This window comes from Pisolithus orientalis (assembly GCF_024613125.1).
Source record: "Pisolithus orientalis strain OTSU chromosome Unknown F5J12scaffold_29, whole genome shotgun sequence".
NCBI classification, from domain to species: Eukaryota; Fungi; Basidiomycota; class Agaricomycetes; order Boletales; family Pisolithaceae; genus Pisolithus; species Pisolithus orientalis.
In genome coordinates, this window is record NW_026260810.1 from 368,533 (window position 1) to 394,740 (window position 26,208).

Genomic DNA, 26,208 nt, shown 5'->3' on the forward strand with positions numbered 1-26,208 from the left:
TTCCATTTCAGAGTGTTAATTCTTTTCTTTGTTCGCACGCTAAATGATGGGATTTTGTCGGCTTGACAATAGCTGCGAGCGTTCATATGCGTGCCTGTGAGGACGCCTTCGAGAAGTACGGCATCGCGTTTGGAATGATGCATCAAGTCCAGCCTTATACATGGATATAGCTTTGCATAGCTTTACAACGTTAATATAAAGCAGTTACAAAGGTGAACCAAAGCAAGGCCAATGGAATATCAAGGAATGAGGCCAGTAGTGACAATAGAGCAGTTCGATGGGAGTACATACAACTTCAGGTATTTTACATAACAGCTGGTTCTGAAAATTTTTGGCAAAACGCTGTCCATACACCCAACCTTTCTCTTCGACGTGTCTTCTCTTCTATACATACATACCCTTTGATCATTACACCCAACCTCACTTCTTCCCTTCCATCAAGTCATAGAGAACAGAAGCTTCATCGCGAAGGGTTCCGTCGGCCGCGGAATAACTCAATGCATTAACGCCCCTCTGGGCTTCCTCAGCGACTCTGCAATTCCGAGGAAGGTCTCTGCAAGTTGAACCTAAAGAATTTGTCAGCGTAAAGCACCTGGCAATGATGAAACCATGTACCGAGTCCAGAGCTTGGTTGTACGACGACATGACTGTAGCAGTGGCCTGTACAAGTGGGTCTTTCGGAGCCTTGTTCTGAACGTCTATCGCTATTTCTGCCATTCTGCGTAGGTGCTTCGAGGATTTATCTGGTCCAAATGACACGGCATGGAAGGACACGGCCTTGCTGCAAGGTGTCATTAGGAATGACCGGAAGAAATAACTTGAACTCGTACCCAAGCCTAACGGATGACCGGCACAAATCTTGCATAGTCTGGTCTGCGATGTGACTCTCTCCATCCGAAAGAAAGATAATGACAGGAGACCTGAGAAGCGACACATCCGTAGGTTAGTTGGAGTCGGGCCGAGCACTGCTCCTTTACCTCTCAGTATTCCAATTTCGCTCCATGATACCTTGAGCAGCGATAACCGCTGCCGTGAAGTTGGTTCCCACTTTTGTCTGATAAGGCAACAACATATCGAGAAGTTGGTCTGGATTCCTTGTCAAATCGTTTTCGATGACAGTCAGGGCACCATTGTCGAACAGGATAATACTATAGGCGTCTCTGCGAGCTGCACTGTCATTTGATCTGATGGCGGCTGCGCGTGCTGACCAGAAACTATACAATGAAGAGAGAACTGCGCCAAATCTGTTGGCTGAACGAGCGCAGATTCTGGCTGAGGCAGGGGTGTTCGGCAATGGCCGTCGATCATTGCGCGACATAGAACTAGACCTGAAACGAGTGTTAGAGTGAGGGTGAAGTTGAGGCGCGAGTGCCACTCCCACCGGTCCGCAACAAATATCCTTGCGAACCAGTCAGTTCGGGCTATGCAAGAACTATGTAGATACTTACACGTGAAATGCTTGCTGCATAACGGCAGGGTTACGACAAGCAAAATGATGCCCATCATTAGATATGTATCCCGCAGCCGGTGCTACAGCATTCAGACCTGTTAGTGGATGGAACATCGGCAATGTGCAATAGGAAGGTTGAGCAAGATTCCCAGCGTCGCCTGCGTGTTCTGGGCCTGTTTCCCGGTCATGAGAGGGGTCCTGAACTCCATACCGCTTAGCTTACCGCTGCACATAGCATCACTGCGGAAATCAGCATTCGATGCTACTCGACTACTTGAACACCCTACCATTTTGCAAATACTGCTTGTTCTTCTTTCGAGTACGGATCCTTGAATCCTTGAAAGCATTGGCATCAACATTTGTAACGCGGCTTCAGTACACGTACTTACCACTTCTTTTCCAGAACAAATTGTGAGTAACGTAGTCCTTTGGCCGTGCAGGGTGAGGTCGCAAGTGTTTTGTGATGTGCTGAATCTCGTCATTGCCATGGCAGGTTGCTTCCTTATCAGAGCGACAATAGTCAATATGCACATGACGACCTATTGCTTGGCACACAAGGTTGCACATCATCGGAGCGCCCTCGTCGTCGGTGGAGAACCTTCTCCCTTCAATTTCCAGAATTGCAGCATCGTCAGGTCCGTCTATGGTCCATCGTGTGCGAGACATAGAGCCGTGGCGCGTTTCATGCTCTTGCTGAGGATGGCCTGTGCACCACCTGTTAGGGAGTGGCAGGGAGACGGGTGTAAACTGATCATACCAAGCGGCAACGTACAGAAATACCCGCAATTTTCACATCTGCCAAATTGAGCAAGAATAATTGGAACAAGAATTCGGAGAACGACCATCACAAGACCGACCTGGCCTCGCAAAAGTGAATGACTTTTTGATCAAGACTGTGATTATGAGAACCCTCGTGTTCAATTTCACCGGGAGGGATTAGCTTGGCACACTTCAGACGCTTTGCCACTGTACCGTGTGAGTTCGGTGGATTTCGGTACGACTGCACAACTGACCTTGCGAGTACTGACATAAGTAGGTCGTCGGTGAGTTAGCAAAGCTTTAACTCCACTTGTTAAGTTGCCTACCTTCGTATATTGGAAAGATTCGTGCCTACCCGTAAAAGTTGCTTCGATCGAATGTGGTGCAGTTTCGATCTCACATATGCCCTGCGCAGAACACATAACTGTGCAGAGATGCTCTTGTCTGTTCGGAGATGGGGTTGCGTCAGCCCTCTGTCAATCGTTGAAAGATGTCACTGTCAACCCACCCGCAAAGGTGAACCGCCTCATCTTTCAAACCATGCATATGATCTTGATCAGAACATAGCCGCTTGCAGAGCTGACAGGTGACCGAGCAGAGACGAGCTTCGCATTCATGTTGAAGATGATCAACATCGCTGTTGGTCTGTTAATTTCCGGAATCCAAGGGCCCTGAGCGGACCCACCTTGGAATGCGGCAGAAACCGGGGCACGAATAATCAGATCCATCAGCAAGTTTAAGATCAGACAAGCTACATGGCTGTGAGACGCGAAATCAACATATGCGCAACAACCAAAGCGAGGGTTTCACCTTTCCGCAAGCGTGCACTAAGGCAGCGCACAGATGTTCATCATCGTGACCGATAACCTACGATACCTGAGCTGCAAGTTACAGTGGTATGACGAGAGCGCCTTACTTTAATACAATCGTGAAGGCATCCGAAATTGCCGTCGGATTTGCACGATTTGCCACACAGGTGAGCATTGACAACACATCTGTGTACGGACTGGATATGCACCAATGAGATAATTACGTGAAAGTAAATGCTTACATATGGTTCCCTGCGTGTCCAGCAGCCATGCCACACTCTCGGAGCTTACCACCAGTCTCTCGACAAAAATCGCATTCGTGAATGCACAGGTGATCGGTTTGACAAGTATGGGGGCCATCGTGGAAGCGGCTCTGGATGCACAACAGTTGACATTGTACGCATTGCAACTTGCAAAGCTGTACATTGCTTTTCAGATCGACAGCGGCGCCTTCAAAATTGCGCCGAAGATCCTCCATGCTTGCGTGGCCTGTCTGGAAACGTCTGAAATTCTGCGAAAGCCATCCTTGCACATGATTGGTTCGTAGATTGACGATACCCTCGAGGTATTGGGACAGGGCCTCCACCCACTCTGAATCAGAAATGCGTTGACGATCGCCATAACGTTCCCAGGAACCCTGAAGGTTCGCTAATGCTTGCTCACGAGTCTCTGACTGCGGGGCCATTCCAACTGTGAGGAATAAATGTGATTCAGTGTCAGGTAGCTCCACAGGCATATCAGTGTCAAGGTTCTAAGGGAAATTAAATCTTGCAAGATAGAGGAGGGTAGGGGCTACCTTCAGCGGCTCTGGCTCAGGATGGACTTCCTGGAAGCCAAAAGCCAATGCGTTCGGAAGCAACGATGTCAAGAGTTGCGCTCGATGAGATGCCATAGTCTCTGGAAGAAAGTTAGTGGTACCAAGTCGACCAGTACATACAAGAACGCACGCGACATTGCCCCCCAATCATTGGCCTAATGCAGTATTGATTAAACCAAGACACACTGCAAGTAGTTGTACGAACCTTGAGCTTCGCCATCAACACTTTCATCTTGTGAAGGAATTCGCCTGCGGCATGATGCGTTACGACTTGCTCGTCCAAACTCCGCTTTAGCGTTGGAAATAGTTTGTAGAATTCCTTCGATTCGATGACAGGCCTGTGAGGAATAAGACTGCGTCCCAAAAAGTCTGTTTGTAACGCGCACCAGGGAATGATCGTCAGTTTTCCTGCATGAAGTCGAGTGATGAAGTTTGCTTCTTGTTCGTCTTGCACGATTCGTTGGAACTTCAGAGTGAATCTGGTGATTTGTGAATCGCGGCAATTCCATAACTGCGAAGAAAACTGACTCTCTAGCTATTTCCGACCTATCCGCCTCAACGACGTCCTAAAAGCGATGATCAGGTATTGAAACGCAGGTGTTGCCAGCGTGCTGTACCTTAATAATGATGACTAAAGTCGATTGGAATAGCGAGGGGTTGGCTGCAGGGTCCAGAACAGTAGCACTAGACTGGAAGGATTGGAACAACCCTGCAATATCACGACTGAGTGCAAAGTTGTTGCGGAAAAGGACCTAGAGAGATGTCATTCTTGTTTGTTATTTCATTTCTGCGGGATCACGCTTACAAGATTCGAGATTGCAGTGTTAAAAAGGACGAGTAGCGTGTCTTCCTGAGCCGACCGTTCGATACTGTGAACGCCTGAAAAGAGATGGGTACCAAGAAAAGTACAACGAATGAATATCAGTCCACAAACCCTCGAAATCTAGGGCTACGATAAGCTCCTTCTCGGTTGGCGTGACAGACATCCAGACACCCTCAGTCGTACGCATTGCCGATCCCGCAAAAGAGGTGTCCACGAAATGATTGAGAGCATAACTCTTTCCAACGGATTGCTCTCCCATGGAAGACACCACTCGAACGGGCTGTCAGGTTGTAAGCAGGATCGGGGCATTATCGAATAAGCACTACCTTGGTTGCCATGTAAGACTGAAAGAGCGACTCGTACCACCCAAAGGAGATACTGTCTACGATGCGATTCACCTCGGCACCCAAGAGCGATCTTTCCAACTCCGTGGAATATGCACCATCTTGGAGTGGGACAAAGCGATTTTCTTTTGTCAACGCAATGTGAATTGGAATCAAACACAGGAAATCGACAATCCATTCGCCTGCCCTATATTGCGAGACGTTCCACGGAACGGTGCTGCATAACTCTTGCACAAAGACAGAAAAGGCGGCAGCCGACACCTTAATAGATTTGAGGACATCGCCAGTAGGTTTCTTACTCGTGCGCTCAAAAGTGTGGATCATGTCAGAGAAATGTTGTGCAAACATTTGGAAGTCACGGTCAGTAATGAAGACCAGACTTCTCTGGCTCCTAAGACTGGCAGAGGATACAGTCTCCCGCTGTACCGCAGCGAGGACTGGGAAACGAGTCCAGACTTCCGAGTGACAATCTAACAGGCAATTGTGTGCTGTTGTATTTTCTGCTCGTTTGGACTCGCTGCGACCAACCTTCTCTCGGAACATGAACTCGGTAACCCGACGAGTAATGTCCAGAGCATAGGATTGGCATCGACGAGTGGAAAAGTCGAGCCACAAAAGCTGAGCGGCAGTCCTGGTGATCAGTGATGTGACCACAAACGGTTCGCCAACTGGGAGGCCAGGCATGTTGAGCTCGATGCCCTCCGTCGATCCAAAAGAATCCCAGTGATACGCAGTCAGTGCATGACCTCCTCCGTGCTCATGGGAAACCAGCAGACACGATCCATCTGGTGCAGAATATACATTCGAAGGGACGTGGTGGAGGTTAAGAGTAGCGGGTCTGTAAAAAGCAATGAGCGTCTGCTCGCAGAGGACCACATTCCACTGACCGAAACTGCATCGTAACTAGAGAGTATATCCTAGCCTGGGCTAGAGAGTCTACTAGCAGGAGCTCTTCACTGCCACTGACAAAGCATGAGTGACGGATGGATGTCCCTTTGTTGTACCATGAGTTCAAGTCGATAGAACTTCCTACCGCCTGGAAACCTCGGGTGTCGTCGTACACGAAGATGTGCAGCAATAGCTACAGGTAAATGATCGGGTATGAGACATACTATCAAACTCGAAGTAGACGACCTACGTACCTTGTCGGAAGAGACGATGCTCAACATCCGCTTGGACTCGTCGAACGCCAGCACAAAATCTTGTCCAATCTTCTCGCGGTTCAAACTTTTTCCGTGCCTTCGCCCGATGGCTGCATCGATGGCCGTTAGGCGATCAAGATAAACCATCAAATTGCCAACACGATCCAAGACAATAAGCAGTAACTTCTCCCCTTCAAGTAACTGCGCACGCCTGGCAATGGGTCAATCATACAGCAATCCGAAGAGACGGAATGATACGAACAAGACGGTATAGTCCTGGGCTAACCTAAATTTATACTCGGAGTGAAAGCGGGGAGAAGGAATGATGGATACGTCCAGTTGCAAATTATGTTTGTCTTGCTCCGTGAGGCTCATGGTATGAACTGTAAAACATGTCATGGGTTCCTCTCGGGTCTCTCGAACACCCGAGACTTTGCATTGTGACGAGTAATACGATTTACTCTCAACCGATTCAATGGAGAGGGTGTGTCTGGTGGACGGTCATCCAAGTAGACACTGGAAAGCCTTAGAACTTACCGCTGCTGGGTTTGGCGCGTCACATCATTGACATGACGGATTAACTGCAATCTAAGCTCGCGCTTCGCTTGTTCCTCTCGGCTCTCAGTATGGACTTTGATGCTTTCCTTCATCGTCTCCTCCTGGACCTGTCTGACTAACCCGACAAGTTTCTTCACAACATGGGGTATCGTGGTTGCCAAGGATGACTGCACCTGCAGGGTTGCTTCTTCGACCAAACGTTTCAACTCCGGTTCCTCCTGGATCACTTCTGCGTTGACAATCTCCTTTAAGAACTGGCTGTCCGAGATATTGTTTGCTTTTCCAAGAGCTTCCCGAAGAACACGGTCTGCGATGGCAGTTTTGTCTTCCCTTGGGTTAGAGAAGACTGAGGTAACGTAGCTAACCGCACGTCCCATGAGAGGAAACACGTCTTCTGTTGGATTATAGATGAGCAGTGCAGAGTGGTTATCGGAGAGCTGCGTGGTATAGGCGGTACTTGAGTTTTTAAAGGCGTCCCTCATAGCATATTGGGCTGCTTTATATCCCTCTTTCGTAGCCGCTTTCGCGATCGCATGACGATGAGTTTTACTGATTTCACCCACACGAGAAATAAATTCAACTAATAGGCACAATCGATCCTTGATTTCTCCGAACTTGGAGCTTGAGATTGTTTCCACCGGTTTGATGTTTAGCTGAAAAACTTCATCCACTTTGGGATAAAGCGTAGCAATTTCCTGGAAGGACACTGAAAGATATGGTAAGATAATACTTATCACGTTTACGAGTGTTGAACTCACTTGGTGTGGTTGCTTGATGCACTCTGGGATGGGGGAATGATGCTCGATCGAGGAAGCTACATCAAGCCGGTAGTGAATGAATGCAGTGATAGTCGAGATTAGGAAAGCTTACGGATACAAGTTCAAGACTATATCCATGACGGCGTCGTAGATTGCCAAGGTTAAGTTTTCTTCTTCTTTGTCGAAAGTAGCCCTCATTTTTCCAAATTCGTCCGTTCTCATTCTCTTGCAATGGGCTCCAACGGTGTCCAACTCTTGTGTCCATTTGGTACACTCGTCAGGAAAACGTTTCTTCAGGCCGCCGCGGACAAGGATACCCAATGCTTGATCATCCAGGGATTCACTGAGGCAAAGAGAATCGGACGTGCTGAAGGACGATCGACTGTTGGTGTCAAGGACCGCTGTTGGCATAGTCGAACGGAGAACTTACAGGTGACCTTCCTAATTGTAGAGGCGTGAGGGACCGCGCCTTGAAAGGCTCGGCTACACGCCTAGCTGCCTGGTGCTGTGCGGTCATGAGACCTTGAGCAGTCTCTCCAAAGAGCAAAAACGGCTTCAGTCCTTGCTCTGCGGATGCCTCTGATACCGAGCTAGCATAGGTGATGAGCCCGGATGCAACCTTTTCCACAAGCCCTTGAGTACCAGACTGTGAAGATGCATGACAAAAATTACCTTAAAGCCTTCTCGTACTTGCACAGATTCTTCCTGTTCTGTCGTTCTGTCCACGACACATTTAATGATCCTATGCCCTTCGCAATCTTCGTCCCTGGCATCGTTGTCATCCTTATCTCCGTCATTCCAGACAATAGTCTGTGCGTGCACGGAAGAAATTAACGCAACCACCTGGTCACACATCTTTGTGAGGTATCTATGAATCGTGAGCATACGGACGAAGAGTCAGCTTCCTGTGATGTAAACAAACCTCATGAAAGTCACACGGTTTCGGCGGACTTGGGAGGGTGCAGAGTTATTCCACGTGTTTTCCTGAGGCCAGTATACGACAAAGATTTGTTCCGTTTGACCATATGGTTCTGTTGGTCGAAGAACGTACAGACCTGATCGAAGTGTGGGCTTCGTAGGTCCAGAAATGTTTGGGTCCGCGAGTAGCTGTGCAGCCCTAAAACGAAGGCAGAGTCAAAAAGGGTGCATAGTCTGCATTGGGAAAACAACATACAAAGCGTCATCAACCACCCGAAGCTCCGAAAAAAATCGCACGATCTCTTCTTTGCTTCCATACACGCCGACGGGTTTTACGATATAATGATCCAACGCTTTGAAATTAACCTTTGTCATAGACGCATATGCGCCGGGAGAAACGAGATTGATGAAAGTTTCCAACGAGTTTTGAGAGATGATGATCTTGTCGACTGAGGGAAGCATAAGCGCTGGGGAGGGTGACAAGAAGCAAAAAATGTTACCTAGCCCACCGCTGCCTTGTTCAGCAATCAGATCAAGGATCCTGTACAACCCTTTGACAGAGGAGGCCAGATCAAAATGGTCAGGTGTATGGAGAGGAGCGTCGACGCCCATCTACGTATCAACTTATTGATAGCCGCCGGTAGATAAAGGGAATCCACTCACGTCGTCATTCATCGCTGCTCTCGAATTTGCATCCTGATCAACTGCTGACTCGTACAAGCTCTCCTCCGATGAATCGCTTGAAGGAGGGCCGGTCATAATGCGCTTGTATGCGGCCGGAGTGGTCATCGATACGGTCGACACAGAATCACTCTCGAGACTAGAGTCCCTAGATTCCCCAGTAGGCGTGTTGTCGTAAAGAGATTCTATAGAAGCAGCAGTGAGCAATGACGAGGTCGTTTGGGTCAGTCTGGGTATGGCATTTACACACCATCCGCCTTTGTCTTTCCTTCGTCTCGAAGTCTGTACACGTGTATTTCTTCACTACCATCCATGGTGCTGTGCAAAAAAGTGGGGTTGAAACCTTGATTCATCCCCCACTCAACCCCATTTAAATATCCTAGAAGATAAGGATGCGCCCAAGGTTAGACATGAGGCACGTAATCAGAATTACATGCTGTAGGAAAGCTAACTCCATGCAGCACCAAAAACTCTCTCACAGAGGCCCATCGACCATGAAAAAAATTGTGATAGGGACCCACGCACGCGAAAGTAGGGAGAGGCCGGCGTACTGAAAATCCGCAACACATCTCTGCTCGTGATTTCGTTGTTGACGAGCGGAATTCGATGAGGGTGGTCCAGCGCCCGATAGTGAAAAGTACACAGCATCTAGAGCATAAATACCACGCGGCTTAGTCTGGTGACCAGCCCATAACTGATGAGGCAAAGCCTGTCTCATAGACGTCTGGTCACCAAACTACAGGCGACTAGGGCGAGGCCACCACTGCTCTGCCTGCAACCACACGCAAAGACGTGGTGTCGAAAGCAGCCAATGTTGGCAACTAAATTAATCGACCACTTCCGAAAACAAGCACATCCGAAGTAACTTGTAGACCGCCCAGGCAATGATATAGTGGAGGTTGGGATAACGATCGTAGAAAAAAATTGTATCGTCTCCTTGTTATACAAGTAGCAATCGACCCCGGGGGCTCCGTTCTGGCACTACTTCACTTTGGCTGCAGTTCCGCGGAGACGCCTGGGCCAGTGAGCACAAGTGGGTCGGGTCAGTGCAAAGAAACTAACCTGAAGCCTCCCCTTCGAGGGCGAGGTGGACATGTACTTTCTCACGCAGTAGACCACTCACGTGCCCCGTGATACGCCCTGTTCCTCGGCTGACTTTCCTGCTTCCCTGTGACTCACCGCAACAACATGCGTTATTTTTGCAGCTGAGGCCGTGTCCCCGCGTGAGGTGAGTGGTTAATAGGATAAAGAAGATCTGACATCGCGGCATGATATGCCTTCAAATGCACTGTTATATTAGTTCCATACGCCAGTGCGTTGACTCGGTTTTCCTCATCGAGCAAGGCTGGACTTCTTCTCGTCCGACGTTCGATAGCGAAATTCCAGATATCATTGTTGGTTTCCCAACATGGATCACAAAAGTGTTACGTGCCGTGTCCTAACTTGGACTCTGCGCATCTTCCCCGCTCCTGGCTCCCGCAGTATGTGCATATCTTGTTTATTCTCGTTTCCAGGTTCTGAAGCTGTGCTTCCCTGCGAGTTCACAGACTTCGGGCAATAGGTCTGCGTCGCTGAATTAGGTTTTATTCTCTTATCTCTACTGCATATTGTTTGATCATGTGCCGTTTCATCGCCCAACCTGTATGAACCTTATCTTCCCCACCCGCTTTAAGCTGAGGTACCTCCGTGGACTTTCACACGTCCTCCTCACCTTTCTTCCACTATGGACGGTTCATTCATGCCACCAGAACTATTTAGCAATGTTGGCGCCGAAAGAATTTTGGTTCAGGGAACTGCAGACACGTACAAAGGAAAGGGAAGAGTCGATGGTATTATTAAACTTGGTCCAGGATTTGCAGGTCGCTGACTTCCCTCTAGAAATCGAATCGGATGGAGACTGGTCTGATTCCAGCGTGGAAATCGATAAATCTCCGCTGAACCTACATACCTTCTGCTGAACTGGATAACAAGGTCTCTCGCTTTTCAGGTGATTGTGGCCCTCAATGGCAAGCACCAGCACCTACAGCAGTGGGTGCGAATAAGAGTATCCCGGACGATGCGGAAAGGTGTCCCCTAGTCGAGAATGTTTGCACCAGTCGTTGCACCCAGATAGTCCAACTACTTCAGCGAGGAATTACGAGGTGTGTTAACCGTCTTTCTCACCGTATAGCCCACCAGATGGGTAACGACGACTAGTCTGTCGACCAATTTGACGATCGAGATTTGGCGCGATCCATTCCAGGTTTGTATAGGATCCTCGATATAGTAAATGAACAGGGTAGCGGTGGGCTTGGTATGATTTCGTCCGCAATGACGAGGCTTGCGCTCATGCCTTCTGAAGTGGATAAGATCATTATTTCTCAAAACTCGCTAAAAACATTCATCAATACTATTAGTCCAGGTGCCTATGCATCTATGACGAAGGTCAATTTCAGAATGTTGGACCAATCCACCATCAAACCTGTAGGCATTTACGGCAGTAAGGAGGAGATAGTCCGTTTTCTCTTGAGACTCCGCGTTGTCGATGATACTATGCAAGTTGTACTTGATCTTGGTTGTGCTGGTGGCACCTCACGACAGATTCCATTTTGTAGAGCTGGTCACCTGTTGTCTGAACCGAGTACTACGGAAGCTCATCCGACGCTTCGCTCGGGGCTGTATATTCTTCGTTCAAGCACTGCAAAGCCTGACGGATGCGAGCAAATATATGTCGTCTACTGGCCTGAGCAAAATACATGGGACGACTCAGTACAAGTTCGCCGCAATAGGGTAGCGTTTATGAGGTCGCCACATGTCCTTCTGTATCCCGTGGCACCTGACATTTTTGCAGGTACCTCACGCGGATGTGTGATCAGATTGTCGCATTGGTGTCTTCAGAACACGCTCGAAAAATGGTGTGGAATGATGTCGGTGGAGATCACCAGGATGAGGACGGTGGAATCGATGGAGATGACGGAGGTGACCGAATCATCAGGTGTGTCGTGCAAAAGACAACGGAGCAGGAGGAGTCGGTGCAAATTCGTGAGGGATTCAAGGTGAATGTCATGTTTTTTCAGTTAAGCCACACTGCGTTAAAGTTTCTTAGGTAACTTCGGAATATATATCCCAAGCGGAGCCATCCGAATGTGGAGAGCAGTGCTCTGTAAAGCCCTCTCTACTTTTGGGAGAGACAGCGCAGGGTACTCTGACTGTGCAACATCGTCCGTCTAAACTCGTCACTGAACTTTTCAGGCCTCGTTCCATCAGTGACATTCAATTAGAGGGCTACTTGTACGTGTATTTACTATACCTAAGCATCTCACCTTACGTGCTTGTCTGCCCTGCAGGACGTCTGACAGCTTAGCCATCAGTGAATCCCTCGATGACCAAGGGACTTGAGATACTGGTTCATGTTGGCCTTGGAAAACACTTTCCTCAGGAATGTGCCAAGTGGAAACACCAGTCTGCAGTGATTCAACAGCGCTATAAGAAGATCCTTGATAACAGAATCCGGAACGCTAAAGACGAGTTGGCTAAAGCAGCTGAGAGCGTGACCAACGCCATACGCAATGCTGTTATTGACGATGTGGTGGCGTTGTACCCGTGAGTAGTGGTGTTTATCTTAGAGCAGCAGCAGCATTTATTCTTGCTTTGTCAAGCTTCATTGACAAGCAAGCATTCCAGTATACAGGCTCGGGTACTGAGGGTCCACCAGGTATGGTTCATGGGTATATGTTCCACATTTTGCAAAATGTTCATCATTTGATTGTGGCAGGTTCATTCTCGCAAATCATAGACATTTATCCAAAAGCAAGCGAGGCTTTTCGGCTCAACACTCAGGCCTTACACGTAATTTCGGATCCCGAGTTCAGGGATATAAAGGACCGACTGTGCCTTCTTGTGCGGTTTATGTCCCGCAAAAAAGATGCAGAGGACAGCAAGCTCAAACCGATCAAGGATGCAATCGTTGCTGGCGGTTTTCAGGAGGCGGAGAGAGTGATTAAAGCTTCGTACGACAAGCCCCGAGGCACGTTCGCCCCAATTCTTGGCTTCTTGGGAAGAGTCAAGAATAGTATTATTACCCCACAAACCAACGCTCGCTCCATAGATAGTGTTCTCAAAGAAGCCCACGAAGCAGCTCTGAAGGTTACAGATAGCGAGTTCTTTCGGATCGTCGCGAAGAAAAAGCAATTCCAGGACAGACAACAGTTAGCGGAGCTTGTTGAAAATGCAAGACAGAAAGCGAAGTCGTACTTGGAACACACCGTCCCTCGTGTCATCACGAAAGTTATTTTGTCAATCAAAGAGATTCAGGAAGAAGACTGCCATGCAAAAATCACGGCCGAGTGCTCTTACCAAGAAGGCCAGGAGCGAGACGAGTATAAATTACAGTTGATTCAACACATCAACAACTCGTCCACTAAAGTACAGCGCAGGTAAGGCCAGAATTGCAATCCAACCTCGGTCGCCATTAATCTCTTATAGATACACCCTTCGAATCGACTCCGTTCAAGAAGAAAAGAAGAGTTTGGTGAAGTCCAGGACATTCAAGCTCTGGGGTTTGCGAGAATCCGAGGAAGATCCAGTAACGTGCTACACGGTTCATCCCATGAACGTGACGGAGGAGGATAAACACAACCTGCAATTAGACCCCTCCAGTATCCCTTCGCCTCGCTTTCCGTTTCAACACCAATTCGAGTTACCTCCAGGACATACTATCTTGTAGGCCGCACGCCCTGGATTTCCTGCTCTGTCAGGACTGATGCATAACCTGTAGACGTGCACAATTTCTTGAAGGAGAGAGACTGCTCTTAGTTGTCGCGGACCGGGTTGGGAGCATATTCGTGTATCTCGAGACTCTCGCTGCCGTATTTGGTGTCATACAACGCAAGGGCCGTAAACTCCTCCTGAAGCGGGAGAAGATTGGCCAAGATGTCCACCTCGCCTTCGACGAGTCAAGGCGGATGCTGGGCGTTGTTTCGTCAGACAAGGTTTGTGGTTTTCGTTCCATTCACAGTGTACAAGCAAGGATGATCGACGAAACCATGTATCGCAGCGTCTATTGCATGTATTTGTATACGATGACGTGCGAGGATTTCAAGCCCAAGGAAGCGCGATTAAATTGAGTGAATGGTACGACGAAGGAGTACGCATTCGTCATGCCTGTTTTATATGCGGCAGCGAGGAAATACTGCTGGTGGATTCTCAAGCCCAGGCCAGGGTATTCTCATTGGTAACCATGCAATTCAGGTGAGCAAAACCTCAAAAACCGAGTTTTGTCATCCGTACTGAATTCCAACAGACCTGCTGTTCTTCACCTACCTCAAGTCCCAACCGGCGTGCATTGCACACCCGATGGGTCCTGCGTATTGGTTATTCAACCCCAGGAGTCTGGGCTAGCAATAACTGCCTACCATTTGAGTTCTTTCGGTTCAACGGAGGGCATACCACTCAACATCCCTGATCTTGCTGTTGGTGAACCCCTCGTAGTCACTTCGCTTGTCAAACGCACAGCGGTTCATTTACTAAAGCTCGATTTATCCTCTCGCTGCTGCCAGTCGTATGCGCTCGACATTACTCGACGGCATACCGAATTCGTGTTCCGCGATCAGGTCAACCGCAATTCTACATCAGAGAAAGCACACGAAACCGCTCGTAACTGCCTCATCGGCTGTCACTCGGAGGTGTGGACTCGCTTTCCCGTATGTGCAGCAGTGCAGCGAGAGACTATATCCTCGGCCAGTCTCAGAAGCCAGAAAAGACTCATGTTTGTCGCTGATCGTGACTTCGACATGTTTGCTCCCTATTTCTCTCAGATGATTCACTCTTTCGAACGCACGGCAAGGAAACCTACTGGAAATGCCCTCAAATCGGTGAAGGTGTCCGCTGCCTCATTCGACGTCTTTGCACAGGAGTTATGCGATGGTGCTACATGGAACGTCTCACAGTATCGAGCGGGCGAATGGATCGTTGATTTCTTGTGTTTGATTCCGATCCACATTGCGGTGACCAAGGACAATCGCTTCATCCCTCTAAAAGATGGTGTATATTCGCCAAGGTTGGAGAGAGAATTACTGGGAGCAGACATTAACCGCATCGTAGACAATATTTCTTTCGGATGGTACGAATCGCTCTTTCAGTCTTATATGGCAACGAAGGTAGCGTCCTTGTCTCCGACAATGTTTCTAACTAACAAAGACCAGCCTGTCAGAGTGGTGTCGTCCATGGGAGAACAATCTGTTGGAAAGAGTTATGCTCTGAATCACCTCGTGGATACTTCATTTGCTGGCTCCGCGATGCGGACGACGGAAGGCGTTTGGATGTCAGTTACCCCAACAGAGAAAGAGCTAATCGTAGCTCTGGACTTCGAAGGTTCGTCGATGGATTATGTCTGCCCCCAATTGTACAGACCGTCTTCGTTTAGGTGTTCATAGTATCGAACGGTCAGCGCAAGAAGACACGCTACTTGTGTTGTTCAACACTGCTATCTCGAATTTAGTGAGCATATCGCTACTGAAAATGGGGACATAACTAACATCTCTGCAGGTCTTGTTTCGTAACAATTTTGCACTCAGTCGCGATATTACAGGGTTGTTCCAATCCTTCCAGTCTAGCGCTACTGTTCTAGATCCAGCAGAAAACCCTTCGCTGTTTCAGTCAACTTTGGTAATCATCATCAAGGTATGCATTCTGGTCAAGTGGACATGACAGAAGTTTAAATTCGTTCTTAGGATGTCGTTGAAGCTGACAAGACAGAGATAGGCAGAGAGTAAGTCAGCTCTATGCAAGCCTTCTATCGATTGATTGACATATTGAATGAAAAGGTTCTCTCTGAGGTTCGGCAAGATTGTCCAGGCAGAACAAGATGCGAATTTTATCAGTCGTCTGCATGCAGGTAGACTGACAATCATTCCTTGGTGCGCACAATCCGGAACTATATAGCGGGCGCATGCTCATGTTCCGGCAGGCCTGTCATCGAATCCAACGAATTCTACAAGCTATTCACAGAGTTAAAAAAATGTTTGGATCAGCAACCAGTCACGCATCCCGCCGCAGGCGAATTCCTACACAAGATGAAAGCGTTGATGGCGAAACTCAAGGTATGCATTCATATGCAGGTCGTCGTTTCCTTATTGAAATGGCATTAGGCCAATGATTGGGGAGCTATGTCTCGTATGTCCTGCCATTGATACTCGCGCGATGCTCTGCTAAGCTCTCCACAGAAACCATGGCATCTCATCGAGCCCAGCTTTTGCTATCGATGCTTCCGAATGCATTGATGTATGGCATGCAAGAAATCGATCCCGACCTGGAACCTCTCAAGGTAACTAATCTGGTTGTAACGCTTGGACTTCTGATTAAGTTATTGTCATAGAATATCGACACCGATACTCCTATCCAATTTCCCGATACACAGTTGAGACTGTTCCTTGCTGCCGGAGGGTTATCGCAATCAGAGAGTCGCGAGAAAGTGCTTGCGGTCTTATGCGATTCTTGGGATCGGAACGAAATGCGTCAGCACCTTTCGGATCCTGAATGGGCAGGTGGTCTCTCCCAATATCTTGAACGGATCGTCGACTTGCGTATCGACCATGTGCGTGAATGGCTGACACAAAACCTGTCCCGTTTCCAGACGGGACATGCTAGCATCGAGGAGTTACGAAGAACATTTGAGAATGCTTCAGTCGATCTGAGGAGCAACGTTCAACTCTGCAGATTGCAATGCGCGAGTTGCCAATTGCTGTGCATTCAGAGTCGCTTGCACGATGGCCCACACAACTGCCGAACCGATCACGCCTGCATCCACCAATGTGATTTCTGCAAGGAAGGCACTGGCGAGAACAGAGCATGCTCGATGATGTGAGTGCTTCATGGCAGATTGGCTTCATGCTTACCGTTTTTGCCGGCGGTAGCGGTGGCCACGCAGGAAAGCATATGTAAGATGATATTAACCTTTGTCCGTGGTTGGTATCTTACCGTTCCCATATAGTTGCGTCGTGAATGCCCACCTGTGTGGGAAGCCTTGCAAGTCCACGGGCAAATTTGGTTGTCTCAACCAGTGCACCAAAGTAGGTACCCCTTCCTGCAATTCAAGCAGATATTCATCTCCAGCAGGTCGCCGATCACCCGGACGAACACTTATGTGCTGCTCTAGTTCATGGATGTGGAGAGGTGAACGCTTCTTCAGCCATCTATTATTCCTGTTTCTCAGTTTGGACATTTCACTTAGCCTTGTGATTTGTCTGGGATCAAGCTCATCGACAGATCGACATATGCATGCCCTGGGACCTGTCGCATACCAAGGTAAGGCAGCTTGAGGGACGAATGCGTAAGCTTATGCCCTTCCAGCGACGTCGATCATACGCGTCATCGTTGTGACACTCGCCTCTGCTCTATTACTTGTCAGCTATGCAAGCGGCTCTGTTCTCATCAAGATCATATGCACGGATTGGAGGAGGGAGCAATCCACCTCTGCGGGTTGGTCAACCGAAGTCCTGTATAAACTCACTCTGATCATAGTACAGCGAAGAGCATTTTTGCACTGACGAGTGCTCTGTCCCCGGGATATGTGAAATCGAGACGGCTCCATATTCCATCGAAGCTACCTTCACAGGCAGACATGAAACCTTTCAATATACGAAGGTGACTGTTATCATCTATTTCGCGTATGGAGGGACTGGCGCTGATGGACCGGTCCTCTAGTACTCTCAAGGTTCATTTGGTTTCTTTGCGAAATATTGTGTTACTCAGACATGCTACAGTTGCCAAACGGCTCAAATGCGTCAAGTCAATCCCACCTGGGCAATTAAAGCATACCGGTCAACACAATCATAGTCTTGATAAGAAAGTTGTTCATTTCTGCCAAAATAAGTCGGTCACATTCTTTCGAAAAGTGTTGTAGATGACATGAGCGAGTCCCCAGGTGCGAGAACTGTGGTTACTTCTGCACACTACCGCTTGGTACGAGCGTCCACGTTGACATGCAGATCCATTAACTAAATTGCATGACAAGGTCATCCTCAACAAGAACATGAGACACGCCACGGTTCCATGTCCAGAACGCGGTGGGTTGTGGATGAATCTGATGACGCTGCCGCCCTCGAAGTCGAAGGCCGAAAGTTTTCCACTAATGACGAGGGTGCTCCCATGATGTGCAATCTTGTGTGTCAGGCGATAGGTCGCCACGTGCATATCGATTACTGTCGTGCTGATGACCCAGCTGCCTGCGCTGGACGCGACGAGATTCAGCACATTGCGAAGCGTATACTACCCGATCCTGACCGTCCCAAGGATTACATGACTCACAGTCTATTCTGGAAAAAGAGCGGTACGTATAGACCCTTTAGTAATCGGGGACGATGCACATCCCGAGCCTTTCGCCAGGTTTCAAAGATCCCTATTCGAAGGAAGAGCAAGCCAATTTCGCCAAATGGTAGGCTCCCTATGTTGTATTACATATATCAAGTGGAGTGACACATAACTTGAACAGTGATGCTATGTGTAGTGGTGTGTCTTTATCGTTTTTAACGCTTTGGGTCATCCTTGATGACCGTGAAACAGGCCGGGAACATGCTGGTGACGCTGGGACGCTTCCTCAACCGTCGTACTGTACGCTGGCAATGTTCCATCAACCCTCAGATGCGCGCGGGGCTGCACCTGCTATTGGATACGTATCCAAAGATGGCCATCACTTTACTTGTCAAAATCCTGTTGTAATGCAGCATGCATACCATGTGTACGTCCAAGATTCTGCTTAGCGCGCTGGGCTCAACTAATTGGCTTCTCAGCATATTCGTTGCAGATCGGTAAGAGATGCCACCAGTATTTTGCCGCCTATGCTAAATCCGCACAGGTCTAGCTCAATGTCCTCCGAAGATAAAAAGCCGTTGCCGAAATACGCCAGGCATCCGGAAGAATTTCTGCTTACTCAGACAACAGATTCGGGGCCGTGCTATCCTCGCTCTATGGCTTCTGGTCTGCTCGTGCAGCCGCGGTCGGATCTGGTGCTAGCGCAGCTCGCAGAGATGCATATAGCGTTATTTTGTTCAATAGCAGAGTCGTTCCTGTGATTGAAAACGACTTCACGAGCGATCCCGATCAGTTGCTTGATGCTATTTTGCCTTATGAGGCGGACGGTGGAACCAACTTTACAGCAGCAATTACTGGTGCGGCGAGTGTCATGGAGAGAAACTGGAGCACAGAGAGGTGAATGCGCAACTTCGAGGTGTTTGTAGACTCGCTTATGGATTGTGACTTATCAGGTCTCCCGTCGTTATCTTTCTTTCGGACGGCGAGTGCCAGATTGCAGACCAGACCATGCAAGACTTGTGCCGTACTTCTATCCGGCTTGGGTACTGGAATATGCTTCGTTGTCTGGTTTCGTCATTTCTGATGAACACTTTACAGCAAAGCTGTCTCCTTTCATGCCGTTTCGTTCGGTCGAGATTTACAATATGCCCTGAATTACCTGCTCCTTGACCGACTGAATGCGCCCAGGAGTTCCCTGCGTAGAATGGTGGAAATCGCACGAGAAGCTCAGAACAATGCACCCGGGGATCCACTCACGCCCGCCGTTGTTACAATCATTTCTTCATACTCCAACGCGGAAGATACTGTACGCCATTTGCTTGTGGCTGATGTTCACATCTTATTAATCTATCTCAACCATAAATTAGGTCCAACTTGCCGAGACATTCCTTGGGATTGCGGAGTCATTGCGGAAGCCGAGAGGATCATTGATGCAACTAGATAATCGCCGTACTTGACGTTGTTCAAAACGATGACTTAAAGTTCACGTTTTCAAAGTGTGTAGTATGTAGTTACGTACCTGCCAGATGTACTTGTAACACTTGAACATGCTGAGGTTGGTCTGGTCACCAGACCGGTACCACTCAGTAACGAGGCAAGCCGGAGTGTGGGACAACAGTAACACCAGGTGCAACGCTTACCCAACATAGACAGAGGACGGACACGCATGTGCACATGCAGAGACCACGACTAGCAACCCCGGTGACCGTCACGTGTAGGCGCAATTGACCCGATTTGGACACCAACAATTTTACATAATCTTATGTGATCATTACCAACGCCACTCACAGGCCAGCGTTGACGATAACATGATGGAAGTCAAGTTGCGATGAGTCTGGCCCTCAGCTCGTGCTTGTCTTCCAGGAGTTGCACACACTGAAGCGTGGCTGCCAATGCACCTCTACTCTATGCACTTCTCCGAGGAGGTTGTTCATCTCCAGCTTTACTTCCTGAACGCATCTGCGTGTGGTTGTACCTATTAAGGCTCTGATTTCCACACGAGGCTGATATGCAGCTTCCTGGGCGGCTGAGCCGCACTGCTCATAATCTATCGTAGCTTCAAGGCCTTCCGCATCATCCTATCTATCATGTCTCTCACCCACGCTGGTATAGTTCATCAGCCTCCAGGACAATCGACTTTAGCGTACCTCCCCCTTGAAAAAGTTGCAATCAACGCGTGGATGGTCGATGGTACATCTCGCTCCATTCACCTTTACAATAGCCCCTCAACTGATGCGCGGTGGCGACAGTTTCTGCGCGATTAGTGCTAACTCAGGTATTCCAGAACGAATCAGATAGGCCTACCGCTAGGGCCAAATACGTCTTCCCTCTCCCCGAACGATCGGCCGTCTGTGGATTCGAACTTGAACATGCAGATGGACGCGTGATCGTTGGAGTGGTGAAAGAAAGCGAAGATGCGGCGCGGACCTTTGAAGTCGCAGTTGCAGCAGGGCAAACTGCTGCACTAGTCGAGCGGGTAACAGACGATAGTCGGTCAGTATCCTATTCACAGGCATATCATTCTCAACCCCTTCCTGTAGTCTTTGCCATATCGGTGGGTTCCGTTCCTGCAAGGAAACATGTAACCACCCGTATCACGGTAAGTTTCCCGTTATCTCTGAATTTGTGGGGTCTCCCTGAGCCAGTTCTCGCATCTTTGAAGTTTATCATGGATCTTCTCACTGAGGGCATGCGGGATCACGTGCGTCTCCAACTTCCTTTGGCTATCTTCGAGCGATATGGTCCTACTCCCGATTCGATGATTGGCGCTGCCTCTGCGACAATCTCCACTCGCATCGATATCAGAGTTGACGTCCAAACAAGTGACACTATACGATCTATACGCAGTCCCACTCACCTCATCAAGGTGTCACGGTATAAGACGCGCAATGGGCGCAAGTCCCAGCGTCGCATGTCTGCATCTTGGGCGTCACCAACCTTTGAGAAGCGAGATTTTGTGCTTACCGTATACGCCGACGGACTTGACAAACCAAGATGCTTCGCCGAAATAGATACGGAGGCCGGCACTGGAACGATCGGCATGCAGCTCACTCTTGTTCCGTCGTTCGAGGTGCCCCGTAATCCATCGCAAGAATACCTATTCGTTATCGACATATCGGGGAGCATGCAAGGCGACCGTGTCAAAACTGCGAAGTGTACATTGTTGATGCTACTACGTCTCCTTCCATGCTCACAAACCATCTTCAACATCTTTCGCTTTGGTTCCGAGGTGTACTCCCTATGGGCGGCGTCTTGTGATTACAATCAAGACTCCGTGGATAAAGCTGTGGGATAGCAGTTTATCACACATCTTCGGATATCAGCTGAAGAATTGCTTTAGACTACCCACGTAAAGTTACTCAAAGCTGATGGCGGAGGCACAGAGATCGCCAAAGCTTTAGAGGCTGCAATAAATAGTCGGCGGAACGATCGGCCTACCGCAATATTTCTTTTGACAGACGGTGAAGTATACGTGGGTACACCCCACAATCCTGTCTTAATATAGATTGAGTCAATGCTACAGGACGAGGATCCCGATGATACTATGGCTATGCATATCGTAGCTGAGGCCGTTCGCAGAACCAACCCCCAAGCACCCTTGCGTGTATTTGTCCTCGGCATCGCAGACGCGACGTCTAGCATGTGCGAAGGCATTGCCCGCGCTGGTAATGGAGAGTGCCTTTTCGCGGTCTCCCACGAGCAAATACTGGGAAAATGTGCTCGTCTATTGAATGCAGGGCGTACAAAGAGAATCGAGAGCATCCGGGTGGATTGGGGCTCCCTACCTACGTCCACAGCGACCCAGTCAACACATGCAGTTTCATCACGTCTTGGTAACTTCGGGGGGATGCTTGAACTGGAACCTCCGCCAGCTTTGCAACAGATTCCACACAGCCTGACCAAGATATTTGCCGGGTTGCGTTTCACTGTCTTTGCAATCATCTCTCCAGGGAGGGTCCCATCTTCGATCAAGCTCCTCACGAAGTTCGACGGAGTGGATGAACCGATGGAATGGGACGTCCCAGTTACAGAAGTCAAGCCGTTCAAAGATGCGGAATGCGAGATACCCCTCATACATACGCTTGCAGTGCGCAAGTTGATTACAGAGTTCAGCGAGGGAAGAACACCACTACCGGCCGTAGTTGGCTCTGTAGTCGCATCCGACGAGGAGATCAAGAAAGCAGCGATCGTGAGGCTCGGACTTGGTTACCAGCTCGCCAGTCAGTATACGTCTTTTGTGGCAGTAGATGACGGAGACGAGCAACTGAGAGGTGCTAGAAGAGGTCAAAGCAGGCCTGACATGGGGTGGATTAGAACGAGGCGACAATTGCGCTCGCGGAGATCAATGCAACAGACCGAACAAAACGAGGGTGTTAATGAAGAAGGGAACGATGGTCTCTTAGACACTCTATTCAATGGTTTCACTTCAGCGATCTCGTGGGTCTTCAGGACGTTCAGTGGCTCTGCATCTGGCCCGAATCCGGGATTGGATGGACCCCAGAACCTTCCTGGATCGTACACGGACTCTGAATTAAGTCCGGACACAGGCGATGGAGATTCACGCGGTCGCACCACCAGGCCCAGGGGACAGGATATTCCTCGTCGCTACAGCACAGACACGTTTTCGACACTGAGTTCGCTCGAAGAATCATGCTCTTCTTGCTGGACGTCCTCTCGCTCATCGAGTCCTAGTGATCCGATAGAGCGTGCTCCTTCTCCCGAATTGGTCCGTGACGCAGGGTCCCCGCCCGTGACCCATGCAACTGCTCCGCAGGTTTCCATTCCATCAGGAGTGACTTCTACAACCCCACCGACCATCTCCAAGGAGGCATATGAAGTTTTCCAACTAATCGAACCTGACGGTTCGTTTTCCCCCACTCCTCAGTTGGGTCGGATCATCGGCCCTGGAATATCGGAGAAAGCAGCTGAGCTCGGTGTGGACGGGAAACTATGGGCTACCGTGGTTGCAGTGGCATATTTGAAGAAATGCCTAGAGAATGAACCAAGTTTACTCGATGCATTGGTTGCGAAAGCGAAAGACTTTATCAGGGAAGCACAGACGAGGGGACAGGGCACGTCACGACGTAGCTTTGAGGACATGATTAGACGTGCATCTGAGTGGCTTGAGACGGGACAAAGAACTAGTACTTAGTAAATCGTGTATCTTTGGATACCCGCATTTCTCATGGAAAGGAACTGAGGTCATCGGGATTGCTATTCGATATGTCCGCTCATGTTAGAACCCCGGAGGCCTTGGATTATAGGCTGGCAATGCAAGTTATCGCGATTGATGGGCCAGCTACTCGACAAGTTCAAATGCGGATGCACCAGCTTGTTTCCCACCCGTTAATGCTTCCGTTGATGTCTGAACGCTGGGCACCAGTGCACCACCGTCAGCGTTAGGGACATCTAGATTGGTAGGTAACGGTAGTTCCGCAAGTAACATGTAACGGCATATTTAACAGCGCGCGTTCCACAAAAGTAAGCGGACCGCGACCATGTCGGAGCCTCTGCCAATCGCAAGTTCGCGTTTCGAGCTATGGAATCCATGGTAAGGCGAAAATCACATCAATTACGCATGTAACACGGGGATAGGCGTAGCTTGAAACCGTTCGTCTGTTGATCGGCCTTTCCAAGCGTAAAGCTATCAGGGTCCCGAGAGATAATGGCTAGCTGTTGCGTAGGCAGTACTGGTTAATGTGTCTAGAAGTATCGTCATAACAGTACTTGCGGGGTTCCACGGAACCCTGATGGATGACCAGAGTCAATCACAGGCCTGGCAAATTGCGGCAATTAATGGGTATCAGTTTCATCCGCCATGAGGGCGGTGCCTTGAGGGCGCTCCCTGCCCTCCGGTTCGAATCCCCGGTTTCATCGCCCCGTTGTTTGGCGACAACATGCATTAGTAATACTTGATCCCTTCTGAGTTTCCTTGACGTAAAAATACTAGTCTCCAGCAAGGCGCGCTCTCGCGATCGATGATCAGCCAGCCAAGCCCAGTTTCCACTGTGTAAATACTGGCGGCCGTATACTTGATGCTTACCTTTCGGCTTATTCGGGCGTCATTAAACACCCAGCTCCATTATCTCCACCACTTGGAAGATGCTATCTTTTTACCTCGTTGAAACGATCATATCTGCAAGTGAAGGCGATGGCGTGTTATTATCCCGGTGCGTGGCAGTCACGAGGACAGTGGGAGTAACCATATTTGGCAAAAGCACTGCAGCAGCAAGTTGTGCAATTTTCTCTACGTAGTCAAAAGCTTTCTAATCCTAGCACTCCAGCCGCGACAGGACTCGTAGCAATATTGGCTTGCTGCGTAACAAGTTTGCTGGCCTTTGGGCTGTTTCAGTGCTCGCATAAATAATCACCTTGAAATTCACAGTGTAGGTCGTTACCAAAGCTACATAAGCCTCATGGACTATAAATATTAAGGTATGTGCCGGTGTCTAACTCCGGAGGATATTATAGTAGCGGGGTTCCCAATTCTAAACCAGCAGGATATCTACCCGCCTTAGGAGTCACGTATCAATGCTCCATCAATCACGGGGAGAAAGGATAGCAGGGTTTATTTCAGTGGCCGCAGGCCCACCGGGTACCGCCCCAGGGAACCACCTGGCCAAGTTGGCGGCACGCCGTTCATTGGTTGGCGGTTGCAGGGGAATCGTTGCATCGGCGTCATAGTATGCGATGGCGAATGCAATTCTAGTGTTTTCTGTCGTGTTGGATGCCGCAGCATGGTATGTCCAGCACGAGTGGCTGTGAAATTTGTGCTAAGCTTGATTTCCGACAGCTGTGTGGGAGATACTTACAATGTTGCATCTCCTGCGTTCATGTGTTGCGCGGGGGCCACGGAAAGGTTTTCCTTCTCGACCAAGTTCCTGATATATTCATCGCTCTCATCAGAAATAGGCAGATGCTCAGCATCTTTATTGAGGTGTGAACCCGACACAAAGGACATAGGACCCATGTCTATCGGGCAATCGATAAGCGGAACCCAAAGGGTTATGCACTTTTCCGTGTCAAGGGGCCTGTCATCACAGGTATAGCTCAGTGTATGTTTAGGGGCTAGAAGTTAGAAAGAGGTCCCTCACCAGTAGTGCCCGTCCTGGTGCCACGGTGTCGGCCTGCCCTTACCAAGACCCTCCTTGAAGAAGGTGAGGTCGTGGTAAATCCGCACGTCACGGCAGCCTAACATCTTCGCAGCGATTCCTTATTTTTCAAAGTGAGCGTAAGATTGATGCCCGATCGTCACGAACGCACCTGCGTAACGCTTGGACAAGACGTGCGCGCGCACGACATCGTTAATTTCCCATAGATTTTGGGTGATGCGGAACGCCTTCTGGAAGTCCTCCTCTTCGGCTTTGAGAGCCTCATGCGCTCGTAAGACGGCAGTGCGCAATTCAGTGATCTCCGACTCAGGAATAACGTTTCTGAGCAGGATGTGGCCCTGGTGGATTTCCCGTCAGCAAAGACAGTCCCCGTTCAGCGCAAGTATGCAACTAACATTGTTCTGGTACTCGTCAATCTGAGACTGGGAGAGGTCATAGTCCTCAGCGAGAGCGACGTGGGTGTGGAAGACCATTCGTGGATATTCAGAAGGGTGTAGGTTTTGTGACTCGAAGAGCTGGGTGGAATTTGGTTTCTGATTCTCCACGACCATCTCTCGAGCCTTTTAAATCTTCAGAGGGGTACAATTGGGCTATGCCCTTTACTACAACTTTGCACCCGACTCACAGCAAACCAGGGAGTAACAAAGACTAAATTCGCGATGCGATAATTTCGGTGGCAACGGTTTCACCAGTAAACCAAGCGTACGATGTGTCACGGATGATTGGACACTAGTGCGGTTCTCCCGCAT

At 49.1% G+C, this 26,208-nt stretch overlaps 5 protein-coding genes across 5 annotated transcripts; 3 read left to right on the forward strand and 2 right to left on the reverse strand.

The window, feature by feature from the left end:
* Nucleotides 1–494: 494 nt before the first annotated feature.
* F5J12DRAFT_724747 (uncharacterized protein) lies at nucleotides 495–8,990 on the reverse strand (the record flags this gene model as incomplete). Its single annotated transcript, XM_051741562.1, has 37 exons — nucleotides 495–566; nucleotides 616–781; nucleotides 831–920; nucleotides 978–1,328; nucleotides 1,382–1,399; nucleotides 1,449–1,623; nucleotides 1,674–1,690; nucleotides 1,738–1,786; nucleotides 1,840–2,154; nucleotides 2,208–2,245; nucleotides 2,308–2,416; nucleotides 2,464–2,473; nucleotides 2,536–2,653; nucleotides 2,718–2,846; nucleotides 2,895–2,968; nucleotides 3,020–3,076; nucleotides 3,126–3,204; nucleotides 3,261–3,769; nucleotides 3,815–3,915; nucleotides 3,966–3,990; nucleotides 4,041–4,173; nucleotides 4,222–4,314; nucleotides 4,364–4,401; nucleotides 4,453–4,587; nucleotides 4,641–4,714; nucleotides 4,770–4,938; nucleotides 4,985–5,840; nucleotides 5,890–6,083; nucleotides 6,145–6,355; nucleotides 6,407–6,634; nucleotides 6,682–7,431; nucleotides 7,579–7,842; nucleotides 7,898–8,079; nucleotides 8,124–8,328; nucleotides 8,383–8,577; nucleotides 8,635–8,827; nucleotides 8,879–8,990. 37 exons carry the CDS (start codon nucleotides 8,988–8,990, stop codon nucleotides 495–497), a joined length of 6,534 nt encoding a protein of 2,177 aa, XP_051597438.1.
* A 1,617-nt stretch (nucleotides 8,991–10,607) lies between these two features.
* F5J12DRAFT_286878 (uncharacterized protein) lies at nucleotides 10,608–11,194 on the forward strand. Its single transcript, XM_051738744.1, has one exon. It carries the CDS (start codon nucleotides 10,703–10,705, stop codon nucleotides 11,015–11,017), a length of 315 nt encoding a protein of 104 aa, XP_051597439.1. The 5' UTR covers nucleotides 10,608–10,702; the 3' UTR covers nucleotides 11,018–11,194.
* Nucleotides 11,063–20,044, forward strand: F5J12DRAFT_928807 (uncharacterized protein; the record flags this gene model as incomplete). The annotated part of the gene is made up of 40 exons (XM_051749459.1): nucleotides 11,063–11,087; nucleotides 11,169–11,200; nucleotides 11,230–11,301; nucleotides 11,337–11,552; nucleotides 11,599–11,828; nucleotides 11,890–12,094; nucleotides 12,145–12,333; nucleotides 12,478–12,641; nucleotides 12,698–12,753; nucleotides 12,814–13,474; nucleotides 13,524–13,760; nucleotides 13,816–14,029; nucleotides 14,056–14,288; nucleotides 14,341–14,740; nucleotides 14,855–15,410; nucleotides 15,463–15,536; nucleotides 15,585–15,719; nucleotides 15,770–15,807; nucleotides 15,863–15,955; nucleotides 16,006–16,138; nucleotides 16,187–16,211; nucleotides 16,262–16,362; nucleotides 16,414–16,898; nucleotides 16,952–16,975; nucleotides 17,029–17,107; nucleotides 17,154–17,210; nucleotides 17,269–17,342; nucleotides 17,388–17,516; nucleotides 17,564–17,681; nucleotides 17,742–17,751; nucleotides 17,801–17,909; nucleotides 17,962–17,999; nucleotides 18,052–18,366; nucleotides 18,423–18,471; nucleotides 18,529–18,545; nucleotides 18,600–18,774; nucleotides 18,827–18,844; nucleotides 18,978–19,244; nucleotides 19,301–19,390; nucleotides 19,446–20,044. 40 exons carry the CDS (start codon nucleotides 11,063–11,065, stop codon nucleotides 19,789–19,791), a joined length of 6,489 nt encoding a protein of 2,162 aa, XP_051597440.1. The 3' UTR covers nucleotides 19,792–20,044.
* Nucleotides 20,045–20,132: 88 nt separating this feature from the next.
* F5J12DRAFT_848753 (uncharacterized protein) lies at nucleotides 20,133–23,595 on the forward strand. The gene is made up of 6 exons (XM_051746448.1): nucleotides 20,133–20,537; nucleotides 20,597–20,836; nucleotides 20,888–20,946; nucleotides 21,010–21,633; nucleotides 21,688–21,819; nucleotides 21,871–23,595. The coding sequence occupies exons 1-6, from the start codon at nucleotides 20,435–20,437 to the stop codon at nucleotides 23,497–23,499; spliced, it is 2,787 nt and encodes a 928-aa protein (XP_051597441.1). The 5' UTR covers nucleotides 20,133–20,434; the 3' UTR covers nucleotides 23,500–23,595.
* Nucleotides 23,596–24,886: 1,291 nt separating this feature from the next.
* Nucleotides 24,887–25,991, reverse strand: F5J12DRAFT_928809 (phytanoyl-CoA dioxygenase; the record flags this gene model as incomplete). Its single annotated transcript, XM_051749460.1, has 5 exons — nucleotides 25,855–25,991; nucleotides 25,611–25,797; nucleotides 25,442–25,559; nucleotides 25,160–25,378; nucleotides 24,887–25,106 (listed from the first exon to the last, which is right to left on the reverse strand). Exons 1-5 carry the CDS (start codon nucleotides 25,930–25,932, stop codon nucleotides 24,887–24,889), a joined length of 822 nt encoding a protein of 273 aa, XP_051597442.1. The 5' UTR covers nucleotides 25,933–25,991.
* Between the last annotated feature and the right edge of the window lie 217 nt (nucleotides 25,992–26,208).